Source organism: Fundulus heteroclitus, chromosome 7 (genome assembly GCF_011125445.2).
Source record: "Fundulus heteroclitus isolate FHET01 chromosome 7, MU-UCD_Fhet_4.1, whole genome shotgun sequence".
In the NCBI taxonomy this organism is placed as follows: domain Eukaryota; kingdom Metazoa; phylum Chordata; class Actinopteri; order Cyprinodontiformes; family Fundulidae; genus Fundulus; species Fundulus heteroclitus.
Window position 1 is genome coordinate 16,846,706 of NC_046367.1, and position 22,046 is coordinate 16,868,751.

General features: G+C 39.0%; 2 protein-coding genes across 3 annotated transcripts in view; one reads left to right on the forward strand and one right to left on the reverse strand.

Moving 5' to 3' along the window:
- The window catches only part of fgf14 (fibroblast growth factor 14), a 147,097-nt gene extending 135,596 nt beyond the window's left edge, over nt 1–11,501 (forward strand). For both annotated transcript variants that reach the window (XM_012864218.3, XM_012864219.3), the window contains exons 4-5: nt 7,839–8,037; nt 9,578–11,501. In XM_012864218.3, coding sequence (XP_012719672.1) covers nt 7,839–8,037; nt 9,578–9,720 — 342 coding nt within the window. In that variant the 3' untranslated portion in view covers nt 9,721–11,501. The remainder of the gene's footprint in view (nt 1–7,838; nt 8,038–9,577) is intronic.
- Nucleotides 11,502–14,992: 3,491 nt separating this feature from the next.
- Nucleotides 14,993–22,046, reverse strand: part of itgbl1 (integrin, beta-like 1) — a 74,891-nt gene continuing 67,837 nt past the window's right edge. Inside the window, exons 10-11 of the mRNA XM_036139059.1 lie at nt 21,267–21,380; nt 14,993–15,333 (exon numbers count right to left, since the gene is read on the reverse strand). Coding sequence (XP_035994952.1) covers nt 15,245–15,333; nt 21,267–21,380 — 203 coding nt within the window. The 3' untranslated portion in view covers nt 14,993–15,244. The remainder of the gene's footprint in view (nt 15,334–21,266; nt 21,381–22,046) is intronic.

Genomic DNA, 22,046 nt, shown 5'->3' on the forward strand with positions numbered 1-22,046 from the left:
ATAAAAAGCAAACTATCATACAAATAACTTTATACAAATAACTTTTTTAGATTTATGGCTCCAACATCACGTTTTCCTCTTTAAAAGACACTGTTAAATGATGTTTGTCTGTTTATAACAGCCACCAAGAAAAATCTCTCTACAATTACACTGTCGCGCTGCGCTAAAGGATCCTGTCTATTGCGCAATACGCAATTAATTCAAAAAGCTCTGAAATTATTCTTGCACCTTCCGCAACAGGTTGCAGTCGTAAAAATGGACATGGCTACGGCAGACTTCCCATCTCCTCCGCTTATACAGCCGTGATCTAATCTTGTTTACATGAAATAAGCCTGCTCTGGAGCACATGTTGCTATGACAACAAGTGCAGGATGTCTTTCGAAGAACCAAACGATTCAAGATCATGCCAAATCGTCAACAATGAAATCCTGCTAACTGAGTTAGCGACGTACGAAGAACGGACCCCTGGTCTATACTGACTTCTAGACTTCCGGATCTATTGTCCTAAGAATTTCAAAGGAGAGAGAATGTGCCACAGGTTGTTTGATAAATCAAGTAGTTTTGAGTCCAACACAAGATAAAGGAATTAAAAGATTATCAGCTGTTTTTGTTTTGTTTTTTGAATAAAAACATGCTCCTTCTATCTTTTTTTTTTTTATAAACTCAAAAGAAATTGAAATTGCATGTTTTTATCGATAATCTTCTCCCAAGGATCCAAACTAGGGGTATATTTATGGTCACACTGCTGCAACAAACCATTTTTACTTTATTAAAGATGTGTTTTACATTACATATTTGATCCTTTAGCTGCAAACTATAAGAAAACTGGCGCTACTTTGTCTTTTTGTCACACAGTTACAACAAATAGGTTGGCCATCTCTAGAATAATGTGCTCAATATGTTATCAGTCTGGGTGCTAATGTGATAAAACAAGGGACGATGTCGGAAGGAAGAGCAAGAGTGTTTTTGTCATAAAAGCCGTCAGCATGCCAGTGACACACTTAAAACACCATCAGTAAACAATGCATCTGACGCCGGCTGCCTTCACCGCTCGGAGCTACAAACGAAGCTGATTACAGTGGCCTTCTCGTTCCACAAACAAACCACCTCCGCATGTTCAGCCTCCGTAAACAACAAAAAACAACAACTTATGCTTACGTGAAGGCATTTGATTAGCATCAATTATGGCCTTGGCACCAGCTTGTGTGATTACTTCTACTCAGGGCTGTTTTGTGCGTGCTGCATAAGCAATCACTGCCTTGCTAGACCTGGCTGCCGTCTGAATGATATGGCTTATTAAAGCCACCAAGATGGGGTTTCAGCTCATCTCATCAGGGAAAAATATGGGTGTTTAGCAATTTAAACTAACTCCTAACCCATGAAGGGAGACCTGTTTTGTTTGCTTAGTTTAGTAGTTTAAGCAGGAGGAATGCTCAACCATTATTATTTTATGTTTTGGTTTAGGAAATTATAGCTGGCTTAGCAAAAGCAGGGCAATGTTTTACAAATAATTACATCCTACATGATATAGTATGTATAATATCCTGCAGAGTTACAGCATGTTTTGCCTCATAACCATAAATTTCAGTTTATTTTACTGGGATCTTATGTGACATACATGTAAAACTTAGAGTTGGAGTGAAAACTGTACATTGCTTTTTGTTTTTTATAATCAAACGAAACCTGAAAAAAGTTCTGCACCTTTGTTTTCTGCCACCTGACTGCTGCAATTACAGATACAAGTCCTTTGGGATACATCTCCATCTGGTTTGCTGTTCTAAAGACAGAAATTTGTGCTTGTTCTTATTTGCAATATACATCAAGCTCAGTAAGATTAGTTTCACACTTGGCTTTAGGTGTAACCTTTGACTGGACTTCTTATACGCATGAATAGGATCCAAACCACGTCATTGTAGCTCCCGCTGAATGGTCAGTGTTGCTGTCCTGCTGTAAGATGAACGTCTGCCCCGGTCTCAAAGCTTTTCTGGTTCTGTTCTTTTTTCTTTTTTCCTCCTGGGTGGCCCTCTATCTTCCCATCAACAGCTTTCCTGACCTTGCTAAACAAATCCATGATGCCGCGATCTCTGTGTTTCGCAGTGGGCGTGATGTGGTTATGATGGGCCTGGTGATATGCAGTGACAGCTTCCCCCCCCCCCCCCATCAAAGGGGCTGAAAGCATACATATGCCACACTTGTCGGATTTTTTATTTGTAGAAAACGTTTGAAAATCACGCATCGTGTTCCTTTCTCTTTATAATTCTGCTCTATTTGTGTCAGGAATCCCAATAAACTTACGTTCAAGTTTCTAGTTGTAACATGAGAAAATCTAACGAGGTTTCTCGAGGTTTGTATATTATTGCAAGCCACCGTTGAATCTCTCTGCCTATTAGGACAATTCTTACATCATATTTAAAACATGCTCAGAAAAAAAGCAGTTTTAAGAGATTATTTAAAATTTGTAATGAACACACCCTCGTCTGCAGGTCACATAAGGCTCAGTTTTTAACACTTAAGCTATTAATGTGACCGTCCATCAATGGGTTCTGTTCAGACTCTCTGCTCAGCTTTAGAGGCCGCATCATTAGTTCTGTTTCTAATCCAACATTTACAACTAGAATAGTAGGATAGTAAATCTCTCGTATAATGTGATCACTCGACAGAGAGAACAAAGTATGGATCTTTATCGCTACACATCCCACAGACCAGATCACTGCTCTGAGCCTTCAGTTCCTGCTGGAGTTGCTTTGACTGTTTTCGTCTGGAACCCACACATGCTCCTCCTCTGGAGTTTTTCCACATGTCAGCTGTTGCTGTCGCTTTACATTATGCGTCCGAGCCGTCCACAAGTCCTCAAGCAAAGATAGAGAGGACACTCAGAATACAGCTGGGCCCTTCCTGGGTTCATTAATGTCGCCCAGGATGTCTCCTTACTTCTTCTTGCGGGGCTCCACTGTCAGCTGAATACTGTCTGGAGACATAGCGCTGACAGGAGTAATTAGACGATAATCATGAGAGCGTGGGTTCTAAAACTGGTCGGAAACAACAAAACTGGTCAGTGTATGACATCTTAAAGACAGTGTGTGTATGCATTTTTCTCCCTGTCATGTCAGTGCATGGACAATGTCTGGCATGGATATACCGTGTCATAATGGTCACATTGAGTTTCTTGGTTTGTTGTTTTTGTCCTTTTTTCCTTATTTGTCTAAATTTGTCAGATTAGTTTTGTCTCTGTTGTCTTGCTGCAAATCCAATCATCCCTTAAACGCAATGTGCGTTGAGTCGAGTGTTTACTGTCCGCTTTCGGGGAAGCGTAGATGTTAATTGCAGACTGAAACGGTTTCTCCTCTGCAATGCTGTTACATTTTGAGTAGAGTCAATATTTCTGACCCTTATTTCTTTTATTGGCCGCATCACTTATCCAGATGGTATTTTTGTTTGTTGATTTTATTCAAGTAACTTTTCTCGACTGTGCATTTCATTGGACTGAAATTTTAAAGATATGAATAAATTAGATCAAATATGCTAGGGATTTGGAGAAAAAAATGCTTAACACATTGAAAATGTGGTCAACAAAGTTCACAGGTAATATTATATCAGTGGTTACACCAATGTGGCTAATCCATCAGAACAGCCTTCTATTTTTCATAGAAACCCTAGACAGAAAATCTAAGAACCAATACTCCTTCAATTTGTATTTGAATTCTCTTCACACTTAATGGGAATGCTCCAGATAGTTTTTTGTCTCCAATTCTGATCCAGGTTCTTTAGGAAAAAACATTTGCCAGTACTGTGTTCCAATATAACATTTTAGTAAAGTTAATCAAATGCACTTGAATGTTGTATAATAGCCACATGAGCTTTAACAGGTGCTGAATACTGCACTTGTGCACAACTACAAGATCACCATGACTGTGACTCAGCTGTTACAACCATGACCCAGTAATAGCATGACTTTCTCTCACACCCCGCTGTGCCGGCGATTTACTCACCTGGAAACACGGGGTGGTTGAAACAAAGTGAAATTTACAAATTCATAAAGTGAATATCATCAACTGTTGCAGTAATTTAGCACTCGGGAAGCATTGAAGTTTCAGTCACAGATGTTCCCAGATGGAAAAGATAAACAGAACAAGATGGTGAATTATTATATTATTGAATGGATACCTGGTCACGATGAATGTCTGTTACTTTCCCCAAGACAAGATATGTTCATAGGAAACTGAGGAACCAGTGCCCATGTTCTCAAAGATTCTCAGCCCTCTGAGAGCTCCTATCTTAGTCTAAAAGTTCCTACTTAGGCGTTTTAGCTTAAAAGTGATTCAACTCACTGCTGAGAGCGACTCTGAGTAAGGAAATCTTTGTTTTAGTGGGGAGATGGGGTTGAACCTGTTGCTAGATGTGACGCTGTCTTTTAAGAGCTGTGATTGGTTGATGGTACAAAAAAGAAAAAAACAACAAAAATGCGCTCCTAGTGGTCAAAGGAGAGGGATTAGAATGGATTAAGAAACGTGTGTCGTGATGACAAACGTATTGTCACACAGCATCAAAATGTTTTAAAGCACCTTATTTAGATCCTCATCATTATTTTGATTTGCTTATTTGGCCAGTGATCTTACTACCTTATCTTTTTGATATGAATGTGCACTCACTCATCAGCATTTTACCGGGATTGCCTGCTGCTATAAAGCGGTCGTGTTTGGCAAAATTACTGATATGGAATGAGAACAAAAAATGGAAACACCGAACAGCAGAGCACCTGTCCAGTTATCTCTGGGAAGAGAAGGAGTGTTGAGAAGTAAATTGGTCCCCGCATCACGGCACAAATACACAGATGATAAATTGTATTGTCGCAGATCAATGCACCTGCTTTTACGCCCCAGCCTGAAAAGTGAGCGCTCCGTGTAACGATCAAAGCGAGGAGATGACATCACACAAGCAAACTTACATAACCATTTAGGCAACTAAAATTATCATGCAATACAGAAAATACTTTCTCACATCTTTAAGTATTCTTTGTACATTTTTCCACTTTTTATTCATAATACTTTTTTTTATCCTTTTATCCCCCATAAAATGATGTTAGTTAGGCTAGAGCTGTTGGAACCAATTAATTTCCCCCTATGGGAATGATAAAGTTTATTTTATTTAAATATCATAATTGTATGATTTTTAAAGAAGTTTATGTGCACTGTTAAGGTGGTGGATCAGCCAATCAGCTCTCTCTGTTTCCACCATCTTCTCTGCTTAAGACAGTCTTAGGTTCGCTAAAAATCCTCCTCACTTCTCCTAACATTTTGTCACTTTAGGAGCTCCTTATAAGGCTCAAGACACTTTGTGAATAGCTTTATTTTACCGAAGTAAAATTCTAAGAATAATCTTAGAATTCGGAAAATTCTTAAGATTTCTCCTAAAATGACGTCATTAAGAGCTACTTTTAGTCCTAGGAATTTTTGTGAATATGGGCACAGGTTTTTGCACAGCAGACACTGTGAATTCCCATTCCATTGACCTCAGCATACACAAATTTTCACAATGGAAGCACATCAAAAGCCACATATAAACTTCCAAGGCATGACAGGACTGGATTTTCCAGTAAATCTGCTTTATTTGTTCATTTAGTCCTACATAATATATGTTTAATAATAAGAATTATTATGCATGCATGGCCAGAGAAAAAAATACCAGTGTGCAGCAGCGATGTATTCTATATGACATGACACACAAAGCCACAGTTTACGAAAAGCCCTGTTAGCCCTGTTTTCAGGTGAGCGGTTTGCTGAAGTGCTACGCTAACATTAGAACGTTTGCTTTCTGTTTAGATGCAACTTTAATTTAGTTCCCAACATACGTATTTCCATGTGGTTGTAGTGATTTGTGTGCAGAAAGCACTGACACAAAGTTGTTCTCCTGCTTCAAAAATATTGCTTTTTTCCTTTGAATGTCATAAAATTCAGTCACCAGAATTTCAGCAGCTCTCCATGCTGCATTTCTTCTCACCGACAGCTCTGAGCACAGAACAAGCTGGTCACATGATACACACAGACAGTCAGGGAACTGCAGCAACCAATAGTGAACGTCATTGTAAAGAATGACAAACCTTTGTTTTGTTTTGTTCTGTCTGGGGGAATCTAGGGCTCAACAAAATGACATGTGTGATATGGTATGCAATTTAACCTACAATACAGTTTTTCAAGCCGCGCACATGAAAACAGGCTCTGGTTGTTTTAAAATCAACCAATCAAATTGTGGCCTGTTGGTTTGCTGGGATTCTGGCTGACACAAAATCAGCAACAACTGGCATCCGGTGCTGAATAAGGTCAGGATACTAATAATCTCAAAATGCACTGTTTATAACCCCAATGTTAAACCCCACAGGCACTCATTTTGAGGGAATTTAACCTTTCTTTGTACTATTTTGCTAAGTTCATAGCTGTAAGTTCTCTCAGTTAAACACAGATAAATTTGGTTTCCACAGATTATCTGAATAAACCAAAATGGCTTAAATGGAGTTTGTAATTGCTGATTAAAACATGATTAGATTTAAGCGTGTTATTTTGAGCAAAAAATAATAAAAAAGGCCTTTGGGGTGCTGGACTTAACAGGTTAAGACACCCCCAATACTTAATCTAGCTCAAATTTAAAAGGATATAGGTGGATTCACAAATTAAAACGTACAACTCTTCATTAATCACCTCTGTGGCGATCTTTAAAACAGGATTTGAATCCTGGTGGCATCAGAAAGGGCGCGGAAACTCCGGCAAGTCCGGAAGCAGCCAAGATAACTCACTTTCATGAATCAACCAGAAGTCATTAAGTAACACAGAAACCACGCGACAAGGACTGGGCGCTTGTAAATATTCCACAGTTTGCTATTTATTAATTAATTTAGAGCATCCTTTCACTAAGAAACATAACTTTAAACTTTTACTGTTAGAACTACAGCGGCACACAGTGCATAAGATATATTTTACGCAATATCTCAGCGGTTCTTTTGGTGTAGCACGGTGTGAAATAGTCCCCATAGATGTGCTGGACCTCTCCATTGTGATGAGCGGTCTTTGATTAATTTACCCCAAATGAAAGGCTTTATTTTTAGCCTGGCAGCGTGGACAGCGGCAAAATGCTTTTTTCAATGTGTGTGTGTGTGTGTGTGTGTGTGTGTGTTCTGTCGAAGATGAATTGGTAACAGCAGAGAGAGATGTGGTGCCTCAGTGATCATTTGTCACTGCCCAGCCGAGGTGTGAAGGATGGAATAATCACTAGGTTATTTCTGTCATGATTCGAACAAAGTTCAGTATTCATTATTAAGCAGTTCACAGTTGATGATCAGCTTTGGGCATTTCTTTTTTTTTTTTTTTTGTTGTTGTTTTTTTTTTTATAAAGAACCGAAAAAGATGAAACAGCAACGAAGGACCGGCTTGACATCTGGGTGGGCTGTTTTTTCTCAGCGCTTGTTTCATCGATGTCAGAGCCTAACAATACGCACTTTCTGCCGGGAGCATGTGCTAATTGGCGAGATGATTGCTCTTACATCTGATGTCAAGGTTAAGGCCAAGGAGAAGATGAGAGTAACATTTCACTGAAGATGATTATAACAAGGGACACTTTGCAGTGCTCACCCTTTTAAAGTCAGGCAGTGCACACCAACCTCGTTTCATGTGGCAAGGCCGTTTCCGCACAACGTCAGCGTCACATACAGGCGCCGGATGTCACGGCGACCCCCACGCACGCTAATTTATGATTCTGTCCTCTGCTGAAAACCTGAGAACGAGTTGTTTTGGCATAGCTCCGATTTCTGAATCTTTGAATGATGTGCTGCTTTATGCCTGTCTCTGCAGGAACTCTTTACAGCTGAGTGCAAGTTCAAAGAGTCAGTGTTCGAGAACTACTACGTGATCTACTCATCCATGCTGTACAGACAACAGGAGTCGGGGAGAGCATGGTTCCTGGGGCTCAACAAAGAGGGCCAAGCCATGAAGGGGAACCGAGTGAAAAAAACAAAACCAGCTGCTCACTTCCTGCCCAAGCCATTAGAAGGTACGTTGCTTTGAATGTAGTACATCGAGGATGCGTTTGTGCTGCGTAAATTTAGTTCACACTTTATCATCTCACAACTGCAACTTTTCTTTAGGATTGTATAAACCAATACGATGTAGTGGGACCTATGCGTGGAGCGAAGGGAAAATATTCAAAACTCTTTGCTATTAAAAATCTGAAGAATATGTTGCCGGTTTGAATTTGGGTATCAAAACTGTTTTTTCAAAATGGTGCGTTAGCTATTCGCAAAGAAGAGTTGGCTAAAGCTTCTGCTTCTAGATGAGATGACATGTTTGATCAATTGGCGCTATATAAATAAAATTTAAGTATTTGTAGTAAAAAAACAATTCCACTAAATATTGACAGACACATGTTGACAGGATAGAAGAGCACAACACACTTTTCACAGTTTTTTTTTACATGCATTTGTAAAAGAAACAGCTTTAAAATAATGAATTATTTTCTTTTGTCTCATGCTAATGTACTCCTTTGTTTTGGTCTATCACATAAATTCACTAACGATAACGCTTGACTGTAAAACGTTTCATGATTGCAGGACTACCTTTACAAGTCCCGATGTATCCATGGGGTTTTACTTGCCTAATTCTTGGAGAACCTTCTAGATTGATTAAAAAAAAAGTACATTGAATTTAGCTTGAATGTGACCATTACACTTATTTATGATAACGTGCTTAAATCTTCCCTAGTTGTCTTAATCTTTGCAACCTTCTATTGGCAAAATAGATTTCTTTAGAGGGCACCATTGCTGCAAGGTTTGTTATTTTGCAATGGACTGTGCAGCACGGTACATTTCAATACTCTGCGTTGATACTAAACATAGAAAACTGAAAATGCTGAGTATGACAACATTTATGATCCTTGTGATACACCAAGACAGCTGTCCTACAAAATAAGAATTTATACAATACTTAGCACTGGTACATCCACGACAACAAAACGACAGCATTTGACATACCGTGTATTTATATTTGTGGGCTGATTTACTGCACTGCTGCTGCAGTAAAGCACTATAGGAGGCAGAGGCAGCTGTGTAAGTGCAGCATGAAATGTTGATAGTCCTGCAGATGCCACCATCACTCTCATCAGCCACCGGCCCTGATTGCCGCCCATCATTTGAAACATGGAATCAAAGTGAAGTGTCTTGTCAACGCAGTGATACAGCTGTAGTGTGCAAGCTGCAAAATGAGAGATGAGGGCCTTTTTTTTTCTTTCTTTCTTTTTTTTTTTTTTGTCAAAATGATGTGCTTGGATTTCGAATTAGCCCCGATCAAGGAACAAATGAGTCAGAAAAAAGTAAAATAACCTGACCTTTTGTTCCCTCTCTCTACTTTTAACAGTCAGGTAACCACGCTTTTAAGTGCAGGCTTTTAAAAAGTATTTTTTTTTCATGTAACGTAAAGTCAAAATACAAACATTGCATTGCTCAGGGATGGAGCTCATGTCAAAAAGGCAGGGGAAAGGTCATCGCTAACAGCTGTCGTTTTCTCCCTGTTCTCTCCCTTCATGTCCGCTCCGCCAGTCGCCATGTACAGAGAGCCATCGCTGCACGACGTCGGAGAGACGGTACCCAAGGTGGCCGTGCCTCCCAGTAAAAGCACAAGCGAGCCAGTGGTGATGAACGGAGGCAAACCTGTCAGCAAGCCCGACAAACCGGCCACATAGCCACACCTGACCCGGTGCCCGGTGTGAGTGCATGCGTGGGAGAGGAGGAATGTAACGGAGGGAGGTCTTTTTCTTTTCTCCAGCTAGACTCCAAACCCTCTTTTTTTTTTTTTTTCCTGTGGATGACATCCAGCTGAGACTACCTTCTTTTTTTTTTTTTCTCTCTCGCTCCTCCTCCGACTCCGACTCCCTTTCTCTGGCTGTGAAAGCGCAGACTGATTCTGGGATTGCTCAGTCTATCCAGCACAGGAGGGAAGAGAACTTCTGATCCTGTAATGCCTTTAGATCCCTTTGAAATTGCGAGAATTGAACTGAATGACACGTGGTTCACACTGACGCATGATGCTGGCTTTTGTTGGAATAACCCCCCCCACCTCCCTCCCCCCTCTCTATAATGCCCTGTCGCAGCAGAGTCTGCGTACCTTCAGATCTATTTTCTATATCACAGTTCACCAGCTATGTTCTGGGATAGAGACTGTATAGACAGAGTAAATAACTGGACTGTTGTCCTATATTTTTTACGAGTACGTCCCCCCCCCCTCTCCTTCTCTTTCTAATGCTGGTCACATACTTTTACTTTTTGTCACAACGAAACTAGAAAAAAGATTTTTTGCAAAAGAGGAGTTGTATGTTTTTTTTTTTTTTCTAAGAAAGACAACTAACAAAAAAACCAACCAGTACACACTTTAACGAGTGCGAATAAACTTTTTTGTTTTCCGTCTACAACACGCGTACACCTAAGAGCAGTCGAAGAAAGTTTGAGCAGCTTCTCCGCGGCTCATAAAAACACACTGGAGGCTGGCAGACGGCTCCCGTAATCATAGTTGATGAAGTGCTAATTACCGCCGCTGCAATCAATGCGAGGAGCTCCCTGCGCGCACATACACACACACACACACACACACACACACACAAATATTTCTAAACAGATGTGCGTGTGGGTGGGTGGGTAGGAGAGCGCTGTAAGGAATGGTGTATACATATCACTATCTGTGTCCCACCAGCGGTTCAGTCCGCCTTCTCCGGTGAATGAAGAAAAAAAGGGGAGGGGGGGGGGATCCTGAAGTCTATTTTTCTTTAATCTTATTTCAGAGCGTGGGCTCTAGGAAATATCTCTAGGCCTTGTAGGCCTCTGTTCCTCACTCACCGACTTCTTTGGACATTGAAGCAAGGCTTTTTTTGGCTTCGACCCAGATGCTCTATAACTGCAGCAAATGGCAGCCATCTTGTGGCAGCATCTACTTAAAGCAAAGAAAACAACATGGCTGAAAACCAATAGGCCCTATTTATATGTGTGCTGCATCCCTATTTGGTTCAGCAATCTAAAGCATGGATAAGGTCACTATTGTTCCCACTTTGCAGCAGTTATACTACAGATGGCTTCTAGTGTATCTGTGTCTCTGTATAAAACTTAGGGAAAACGACTTTTGAAACTCATAACTTTTTAAGCAACTAAATGATATATTATTATTATTATTAATATTATTATAAAAGGATTTGTCTCCTAGCTCAGCATGCAGAGTCCAGTACTGATCATCTTGGCCTATCACGTGCCTGTTTGGACCTTTATTCCCGGCATGCAAAAATGAGATCCCAGTCCCCACTGGGCCAAAGGTGCCTCACTCACCCGATGGATCCATGGAAAGGACGCGTAGCATTATCCATTGAACCACCAACACTCAGATGTGTTCACTCTGAAACAACCAAAGTCTGTTTTTTTTCCATCCCAAGAAGAGCTTATTCTTAATCAATATGAAACAAAAAATAAACATATATATATATATATATATATATATATATATATATATATATATATATATATATATATATATATATATATATATATATATAAATAAATAAATCTGACTCATTCTCAGATTTGATCCATCAAATCTTTCACTGTGACGGCATTTGTTGAAGAAATCAACTTTCCCTCTGACCCTTAGCGGTCTTGGCTGATGTCAGTTTTTTTGGGAGGGAAGTGCGCATACCCCTAATCAAACACGTGCATGTGTTTTCTACCAGGAAGAAGGTACGGGCATTGTTCTTCACTCCTGGGTACAAGCCCGGGGAGCACTGAGCAGGGCTTGGCTGGGCATGTTGCAGGCTTTAGCACACTCATGAAGGTAATCCACTGCATTTTGTTTAGCATTTTCATCACAACTGTCAGTGGGTTTGTTTCATGGATTTCTCAAGTCTTGCTTTAATCATATTTGTAAAAAAAAATAAAATTAAAAAAATACAAGATTTTGAATATAAAGTCAATGGGTTTCTGCAGAATGCTTCTAAATCTGCAGCCACATTGCAAAAAATGTTATAGTGAACATACTTTTCTTTTTTTTTGGGGGGGGGGTTGGGAGGGGGGGTTATACATATTGAGTTTGTGATGATTATAGCACATCAAAAATCACTCAGACAAACTTACGCATTAGTGAAAAAGCAGTTAATGTGATAACAAACCGGTGTGCTGACACACACCTACACACACCTACACACACAGGAGCTGCAAACTGCTGAAGCTGTAGGTAGGGCTGATGTTTTGCCCCCATTACAGCCCGTCAGCGTCTACTTCTACAAACTCTACATGCTGGGCTGGTTACGCGCTCTGGCCATACAGGTCAGATCACTGGTTCTTTCAAGGCTGAAATTATTTTTGTAAAGGACTGGTGTGTAATTGTGCATCACTGTTTGAATCTCTGTTTTTTTTTTGTTTGTTACTCATCACTCTGGTATACAGATTATGTGTTGTTGTTGCTGCCAGATCCCAAATGGTTTTGCTTTGTTATCCATGTATTCAAGTTTTTTTTTTTTTTCAAATAAATATTCTAGAAAATTTTATTTACAGTCGCAATCAGAAATATTCAACCCCCGCCAAAAGAGATCAAACGGACGTGGATGGAAGATATTACAATTAAAGAAGAATATTTATTGAGTCATGTATGAGTTGCGTTGACAGCAGAAGTCATTAGCCTGTCCTTTTGCATGTCAGACATACTGCCGGTTCATATGTCCAGACAGGTTCCGTTTTGGGTTTGTCAGTCATCATATCCAAAATCCTTCCCAGCATATTCTAAATGACTTTTGGTCAAGCGTGGGGAGCATCTTCCAGCCCAGCCTTGAACTCCTTGTTTGATCAGCTCAACAAATGTTTTTGTACCAGCCTTAAACGGGCCACCCTGTAGCTGTCTTTGTTGTCCCAAGTTCTCTGTTGGGATGTGGGACTTTCTACCACAGAAAGGAAAGGTTGGAGCCATTCCCTATGCTTTAAACCTCTTTATAATGCTCCCAATGGTGTCTCTCGGAATAAATATTTTTCAAAATCTTCTCATACCCAAGGTCCCTCGGGTGTGCTGGAATAATCCCCTCTCGCAGCTTCATTTCCTTTGTCTCTCCTATGATTGTAACTCACCTTGCATCCTTTCACGGATTGGGTTCATACATGCATCGCTGCGAATGGGAGATCATTACGGAGTTCTTAATTATGTTAAATGGGCTTAATGATGTTTCAGCTCCACATTAGGTTGTGGAAGCTCAGACGACTCAGACACGGCAAGATGCATAAAGGAGTTGGATCCTCTGAAAAAAAAAAAAACTAAAATCTTCATGGGGTTGAGTAAATCTAGTTGCAACTGTAGCTTTTGCTTACTTTGTGACCTTCTGTTTTGTACACTGTTCCATCTGTTGCATGGGGAGAGGATGGCATTGATGAACTGCATGTAGTAGGCTATGTCTATCAAGAACTGTTGGTATGTGCCGCAAATTTTACATAATATATGCAATGAGTTTGTCTACACTATACAGTTTGTGTTTGTTGTATACACGTATACAACATGCTGAATAAAATATTTATAGAAATGCGTACTGTAATGTCAGTAACTTAATACCTAATGCAATATAGTGTGCAGTATATTATTGCACTTGTCATTTTCGAGAGGACAAAGAAAAACAGAAAGGGTTTGCTAGTTTAAGCATGAAAAAAGGCCAAAGTAGAAATAAAACCTTTTCTTGGTGACCTCTTATTGGTCGTCTCTTCAAGTGCTGACCGAGCTCTTTTTCTCAAAGTAGCTCCCATCCCCTTCCACCATGTTTTGAAGTGACATGAACCATCCAGCATGCCACAACTGAAATATTTATGCCCTCTTCTTTGTTTCCTTCACTTTAACCTTCCCACTGCGAGGATAGTGTGAAATTACATAACGGGCAGCTTGTTTTGGGTTGATTTCTTGGGATGGAGAGGAACAGACCCTATTAGAATGATTTGCTTTCAAAATATATATATTCTATTCCATTGCAAGTATGCTCATTGGAGTTATGTCATGTTATATCAAAATTTGTAACCATGTATGATTAAGGTCTTCGCATTGTTTTCCATGCAAAATGTTGTGTCATGCGACACATTCAATGTTTTACTATGAAAAAGAAATAAAAACAAATCAAAGAGTAATCACCAAGTTTTCAAGAATTTTTTTTTCTGTCAAATTTGGAAAGCGGAATTAATTGTGACGCATATCATTGTCTCTCCAGCATTTGTATTTGTAGCTATTTTAAAGAGCCTTGACAAAGTTTATAATATTTACTCGTTTAATATTTATTTATATGTTTTTTCTCACATTTTGTGACATTACAACTCCAAACCTAAATGTTTTTCTTTGGGTTTTTGTGAAGTAACGGGCAGCCACTTTTACTAAAGTGGAACCAAATGCATCCAGAAGTCTCCAAACAGGTAAATAGAGGAGAGGCCGCCATTTTTACAGTCAATTAATTGTATCTTCTTTGTATAGCGTGCGGCGACTGAGAGAAAGGTAAGCGAACCTAAACTTAAGGTCGGTGCATTTAATACCTGCGGTTCATCTCTCCTCTGAGGGCTAACCCTAACATTGGTGTATGAGAAGCCTAAACCTAAGGTCAGTGGATCTAATGCGACTCCATTAAGTTCCTGTGGTTGGGAGCAACCTACGGCAATTGCGGGAGCTTAAATGTGGGGAAAAGAGCTTTCTAGCTCTGTAGAGAATATCCAAAATAGACTTGCAGCTGTAGTGATAGCGCAGCAGTATTTTTCAGATTCCCAAACAATTCAATATCCTGTATTATTTACCTTCCACTACACGCTTATTCATTAAATTGCATTGTCCTATCACATACAATTTCAGTAAATTACTTATTATTATTGAGGTGTAATGTTTTGACAAAATATGAAAAAGTATAAATACTTCGGCAACTGCATGTTACCAGCTGAAATAAGCAAACCCCTCCCAAGGTATAACACATGAAAAGCAGTGCTGACAATTTTAATATGTTGGCTTTTTTTTTTTTTAAAACAACAATATATAGTTTTAACAAGCATATTTTGTAACCAGTACAATAAAATAATGAGCAATATTAGTATATTATATTAGTGGTAGGCAGATTTACATCTTTGTTCAATTTCTTCTCGCTGTGCTGTCCGGTGCTCACTGATGGTGCTCCTCCTGGCGTGTTGGGACGTTGGGAAGCGCTAGTTTTTAACTCCAGGGGGATTTCCTGCTCAGTACTCGTCTCCCACCCAGATCTCACAGGCGTTCCCTGTCCACCCTTCCCAGCACTCACAGCTGCCGCAACTGCAAATACCGTTCCCTGTGAGAAGATAAAAGGAAAAGTCTGTTAATTAAAAGAGATGGGTTACGACTGCCTGACCTTAAACATGAGATTCTTCTTTTCAGACACGGCTTACAGAGGTGAAGGAACGCATTATTTATTTTATTTTTGCTATGAACAGATCATGCTTTTCTTCTTTCTCTGCCAGCATCTAAATGAATAAACTGCTTCGGGTGTTGTTCATAAAATCAACCAAATGTCTATCAAATGACACTGTTTTAAATACAAATGAGTCACATAGATGCTCATATTGGCTGTTTAAGGACGCTCACATAAACAAGACGGACATAATAAAGATTTGTGAACGTAGAACACGGGTCTTTGTCCATGAATTGTAAAATTAAGAAAGAAATCTAATCCTAGTGGACTCAGAGACCAGTAATCCTGGCATCTCAAAAAGCACCAGTAGCTGTCAGACAGACATGTTGTAGTTAAGATAAGGAGTTCTGCTGGGCTCCTGTCAAAAAGCAACAGTATCATGCAGTTTGAGTCAGAACTGCAGGATACTGATAATTTCATAAGAATTTGGGGCTTTTATTAATTTGTAACAATGGTTCTTAACATAAGTGCTTTCTGGCTCATATTTTTGTAGCAATCCAAAACTGTCTGACATAATTCTTCTTGGATATTTCACCCCTCTTCTTCTCAGAAATGGTAAAATTTGTTTAGATCTGTTAGTCTTCTGGTACATACTCAGCTTTTCAGGACAGTCTATACATCTTCAACAGGGTTGGAGTCAGGGCCATTTCAGAAGCTTCATTTTAGCTGTCCTTATTTATTCTAAAATCTATTTTGATGTGCATTTTGCATCATTTTCTTCCATTGGAACACCTCCATTACCATGAGCCATCTTTGAAAGTAACGTCTAACCCAATACTACCACGGTTGTATTTATATTTTTACCCTTTATGTAAAAAATGTGATGAGATTTTACAGCTACCAGATATTTCTGGCTAATTTCAAATCTCTAGTTTGTGTAAAGGTGACACAGCGAATACCTGCTGATACAGATTTCAGCTGTTTTCTCTTTAATCACTACAATTAATCCAAAATGTTTCTTTTTAGCCTTCCAGTTCTTGAGCGGTTATTAATTATTTACATTAGGACCAACAATGGTACCACACTGTCTGTGAGACAACAGTTGCTGTACAACAGAGTTAAAAAAAATTTAAGAATATGACTAGTGCCCTTTGGTTTGGTTTGCTGAATTTGAAAAACTGTAACCGCTTGCGGAGCATCGCTAAAGAATGCAGAAAATCATTGGAGCACAACTGAATGACATTATGGACCTATTCAATTTCAGATCAGTGACCAAAGCCACAAAAGTGTTGGCAGACCCCATGCACCCCCTGTACAAAGAGTTTACGCCCCAACCTTCAGGTAGGAGATACGTCCTAGCAAGGTATCGAACCATCAGACTGAAAAACTCCTTTGTCCCTATAGTCGCTGGCTTTTTAAGCAAACTGTAGATTCTCAGGTCCTGATTTAAGGTCGCTAGCTAATTGCTCGTTTTATCTTTGATTTTAACCTCAGCTTTTATCGTTAATCTTTACTTCAAGTCTTAGTTCCAGTCTTTTATCTTCTGCAAAGGTGTGTTTTAGATTGATCTCCTTTAACTTTTATAAGTCGCTTCTTATCATTCTGTCTTGTCAATTGTCTATATTGTTTGACTGATTATGTGATGGATGCTACTATTATTAATTGGTGCAAATGAATTGCCCTTCGGGGACCTAATAAATTTAAGTCTAAAGTCTTTGCATTGCTATTATGTAAACACTAGTCTCTTTTGGTAGTTTGGGTAAATCTAGACCCCTGCCCTCGTAATGAGCTTTACCATAAAAGATGTACTCATCTCCAAATCCAGTATGTTCTATGATAGACAGAAGATAAATGCTCAAAATTAAAAACAGTAATTTTGCTGTATTCCTGTCAGCTTTCCTGGCTTTTTTTTTCTTTTTTCGATTTGCTAAAATCAAAATGAACAGTCGAAACATCAAGGTGAAAAAAATAGTTTATTTTTCAATAACTTCTTACATTTGTTGAATTTTCTCAGACTTCATTTTAAAACAGTTCTCTGAAACATAAATTAGCTTACTTTAAGTCGTCTCCCAAAGTAATAATTTTTGTGGCTGGTATAACCTGACAGGGCTGAGCAATGGTGTGTTTGCTGAGCTGAGAAATGCTCTAATTCAGTCACTAGCAAATTCCTCTGTTTATCTCCATTATAATACTGTGTGGTTTTAAAAATACATCAACTGTTAATCTAAATAGGCACATTAAATTATTGCTTTTAAAAAAATTGCTGAAGTTGTATGTCTTATAATGCTGTATAAAGCTACAGATACTAATTGTGTTGTATATGTGCTGCTCATTTTCATGCTTTCATGGTTTTGACAAATTGAGCTTTGTGACTTATTTTATCTTCACACAGAGTGCCTGCTAATAATTTACTGAAGATATGAACTGTCTGAGTTTTTTCTTCTTAAATTATTGCCATCTCAATGGAATCGTCTCGCTGGATAATTTCCTTTTTTACTAGATGAATAAGTGTTTGAGATTTGTGCTTTCCTGCAGCATTTAGGGAATGAATGCAGTGCTTCTAACATTCAACATTCTCAATCCAAATTAAAGGCAGTGTTTTTTAGGTAAATACAAATAAATAAAAGTAAGTAAAATCATCCTTTTTTTTCCCCACAGTGGGAAGATTCAGTTTTATCAGCTGCAAGTGAGGGGAAAATTGCATAACAGAAGAAAAAAGTACCATACAGTAGCAGGGGCTCTTTGAGAGGGGGGAATGCAAAGTAAACATTAATTACAAAATAAGAAGTAATGATCACATCTGTTCTCTCATAAAATGTGTCTGACGTTTTATTTTCTAGCATTCCCATTCCATTTTGGGTTTATTTGAGGTTATTTAGTGAAAGCCTCCACATTTTAATGTTTCTATACTGGGGGGTTCCAGATGATTGTTTATGTATACATGTAACCTTTTGGCTTCCATGAGACTTCATACTGATCTCTAATTTGTTACTTAAAGATTCTTGTCATGGCATGGCTCTCTGCGCTTTTTTTGTTTCATCCTTCATCCAATCAATTTAATTAATGATCCATCTCAATCAAAGTCTCACTCCTGGCTGCTCAGATGTGCTGGCAGGAGTGTCACTCAAAAATATCAACGCAAGCGGAAGAGTAGGACAACAACGACAAGACTAGAGAGACCGGCGAACCAAAAGAATATTAGGTCATTTGTTTATAAAATATAAATTCTACGAGGCTTTCGCTGGAGGAAAAGAAGCACGATCCCCAGGTGACAAATTCCATTTTCTAAGTTGTTAAGGTCTGTATTTGGGTCCTCGCTTTACAAACCATGACATATAAGGGAACTGGGACCGGATCAATCAGACTTTAAAAATCCAGCAGCAGCCAAGTGACTGTGGACAGATTTATGTTCAATAGACTTCATGGTTGCATGGCAATCTCCAATCTCCAGAGAGATACAGGCTGTGTCCTCACATATGGTGGGTGGCAAGTGAGATAATCCATTACCCACTGGGGCCAGAGTTGCTCCAATCCTGACAGCTCCAGCTTGTCCCTCAGAAGTCCCAGATGGATGATAGTAAAAGCACTGGAGAAATCAAAGCAAATGATCCTCACTTTGTTTCTAGGCTTCTCTGGGTTGGTCAAAGTTCGGTTCATGGGTAGATTATGGGATCATCCGACCGATGCCAGGCTAGTAGGCAAACTGCAGAGGATCCAATGAAGACCTCACCAGGGGGCATAGATGGTTGAGGATGAACCAAGAGTCATCAGATGGGGGGGATTAGTGCAACCGGCCTGTAGCTGCTTAGGTCCTTTAGATGTGTCGTCTTTGGCACTGGTACCACAACACAGGAAGTCTTCCACAGCTGCAGGCTGATGCTCCACATGTATCCCATGATGCCACATATAATGCAGTTGATCTATATCACACCCCAAGAACCTGGAGCTAAAATCATTCAGACCTAGAGGGAATCGCACCTTGATGTTTCGCAGCTCGTTCCTCACCTGAGGTGTTGAAAGGGACAGTATGGCGTTGGGGTAGAGGGACTGAGGGATGGAGTCTTTCGAAGCAAAGGAGGTGGATGGAGACTGGAAGCTGGGAAGTTCTTAAAAGAAGAGCAAGAAGTCATTTAAGATGAGGTGGGCTGCAGAAGGGGAAACTGGGTTGGGGGATGGAGAGAGTCGCTAATTGAACCTGCTGATAAATTTGTTCAGATCAACAAGCCTGGGCGTTTGGTTTGTGACCCGAAACTTTTTCAAGCTCTTGCAAACCCCTCTGATGTTGTTCTACAGGAGCTGGTGTTCCATCTGCTTTCTGTAGATGTTGTTTTTCCATCCTTAATCTGTCTTCTTCATTCCTTCTCCATGGCTATTAGTTCCTCATTTTGGGAGTGCATTCAAAGTGCATGTATCAGTCCTTATAATACTGTAAATTGATGAACATCCCGCATATCAAAAAAAAAAAAAAAATCAGCATTGCATAGTGAGAACATGTGATTTGGGTAGTTTTTAATTGCCATGCCCACAGATTAATGAACCATCTTTCCTTTCAGAAATGATCATATTCAATGCGTAAAATTAACCCTCAAGCATTCCTAATATGTGTAATTTTCCACATCACTCACCAGTTACATGTGTAACGAGAACCAGCAGCTATAGAGAATCCATAATAACTCTTGATGCAGTGCAATGTCTTAATAAGCTTGCCAAGGAAATCTTTTTAATATTAATATTAACAATGGATGGATGTGATGGATACCGTAACTTTTGTTTTTTTTCCCCCTAAATACTTAATTTCCTCCCTATAACTAACTTTTCATGTAAAACACTATTATATTCAAATGATTATGACGCTCATGGTAGTTTTTACATTCATTTTTAGGTTAGTAATGACAGAGAGAAACATTTAGCAGATGGTGAAATCCATTTTCTTTATTTGCTGGCTGTTTTTGAAGATGTTGAAGGAGTATAGTTTTCCTTATTGCACCACACTGATAAGCATTTAAAAGACACAATTTAGATGATCATAGTCTATATTAGGAGTGAAAGTTGTAAAACAGTAACTTTGATAGGACAGAAAAAATTATTACCTGTGAAGAAAATTGCCTGTAATATTACTGAAACGTATGTTTTTATAAATGTAACTGTTTTCAACTGTGTTTCATAATCCTTTTAATAAGATAAACACGCAAAACCCTTTAATTAAGTTTTGGATCTACAATGATTTCAATATTGCTTTACCAAAAAAAATATTTACCTGCTTTTGTTTATGGTTGAGCTAATTAAAAAATCCAATTAAACTTATTTGTTGTAAAACTTGATTTAGTATCTCTAGGAAACTTTTTCTTAACCATAAATTTTAAGAATTTTCCAGAAAATATTTAGTACATGTTTCATTTATTCTTGCACTTACCTGTGAGACACAAACATGGTCACAGTCAGCATTAGACGGGCATTTGACTGCAGATTGATAGAGTTTTGTTTATTGTCACTTTAAATTTGCATGGAATCGAAATGTTAATGAAAAAGACCAATGTAATACCTCTTCTGGGATTATAATAAAAGCATCACAAAATTTTAGCCTAAACTATTCAGCCAGTTTAGGAATTTTTTTAAAGACAATTTTAAGACTACCCTGAGATGAAAACTACATTTTTCCTTTTCAGCGAGTCATTTAAGATTGACCGAATTTTCAGTAATGCTTTCTAAGACTCCTGAATAGTTTCTGGACATAAACTTTATGACTATTTATGGGTAATTATTGCTTCTTCTTTGTTACTGACTGTGAACAAAAGTAAACCCTGCTGTGAAGTAATTGTTGCTGATAATCTAAGTACGCTCTGTTACAGCTTCAGTGCACCGTGTGTCATTACCTGTGCAGATGAGACCATCATGTTTGTCACACTCTCGGTCGTCACACTCACAGTGCTCTCCTGACACCCACCACTCCTGGGGAGAGCAAATGCACTGGCCACAGTGACAGGAGCCTGTAACACACACGAACACACAAATATAATTTGGTTACCGTCACTATCACTGTTTAGGATTTTAAGTGTTTGATATACTATTTTTCTCTTATTTTCCACCCACTTGGCATATGCTTATTTTTTTTCTCCAATAAAAACTGTTTTGTTTAATCTTGTGCAATTTTTTTTTCTTCTTTTTAATGGAGTCGTTTAGAGTGGACAGAGATATTCCCTGAGGAAACAGCTACTAATACAGTTTTACCACCAGGATACCAAGTCCGCCCACACTCTACACCCCCTCTCTCCTCCATCAGTTTACATTTCGGTGCTCTCTAGGGTAGCAACAGAATAACACATTTTAGGATTTGGGAAAGAGAAACAAATCTGGGTATCAGCTTGGTTTTTTCCACCCTGGGGTTCAGTTGCTATTTCTTTCATTTACCACAATTTTTGTGAAGGGCTACAGAAGGCCGCAGCGAAAAAAAAGTAAGGCAGCTTGAGAGAGGAGAGGAAGATAAAAAGTGAAATGTCTAAGGCGGAGGCTGGTCAGGAAAAGAAGATAGATCTGGCTTTTAATAAAAGTTTGGCATGGAGAATGAAGACGATCATCTTCATTTTCCAGCCTTGCTCAGGGCTGGACTCTCTGTGGCAGATGTATCTCTGGATTCAGTGCTGCACAACAGAGAA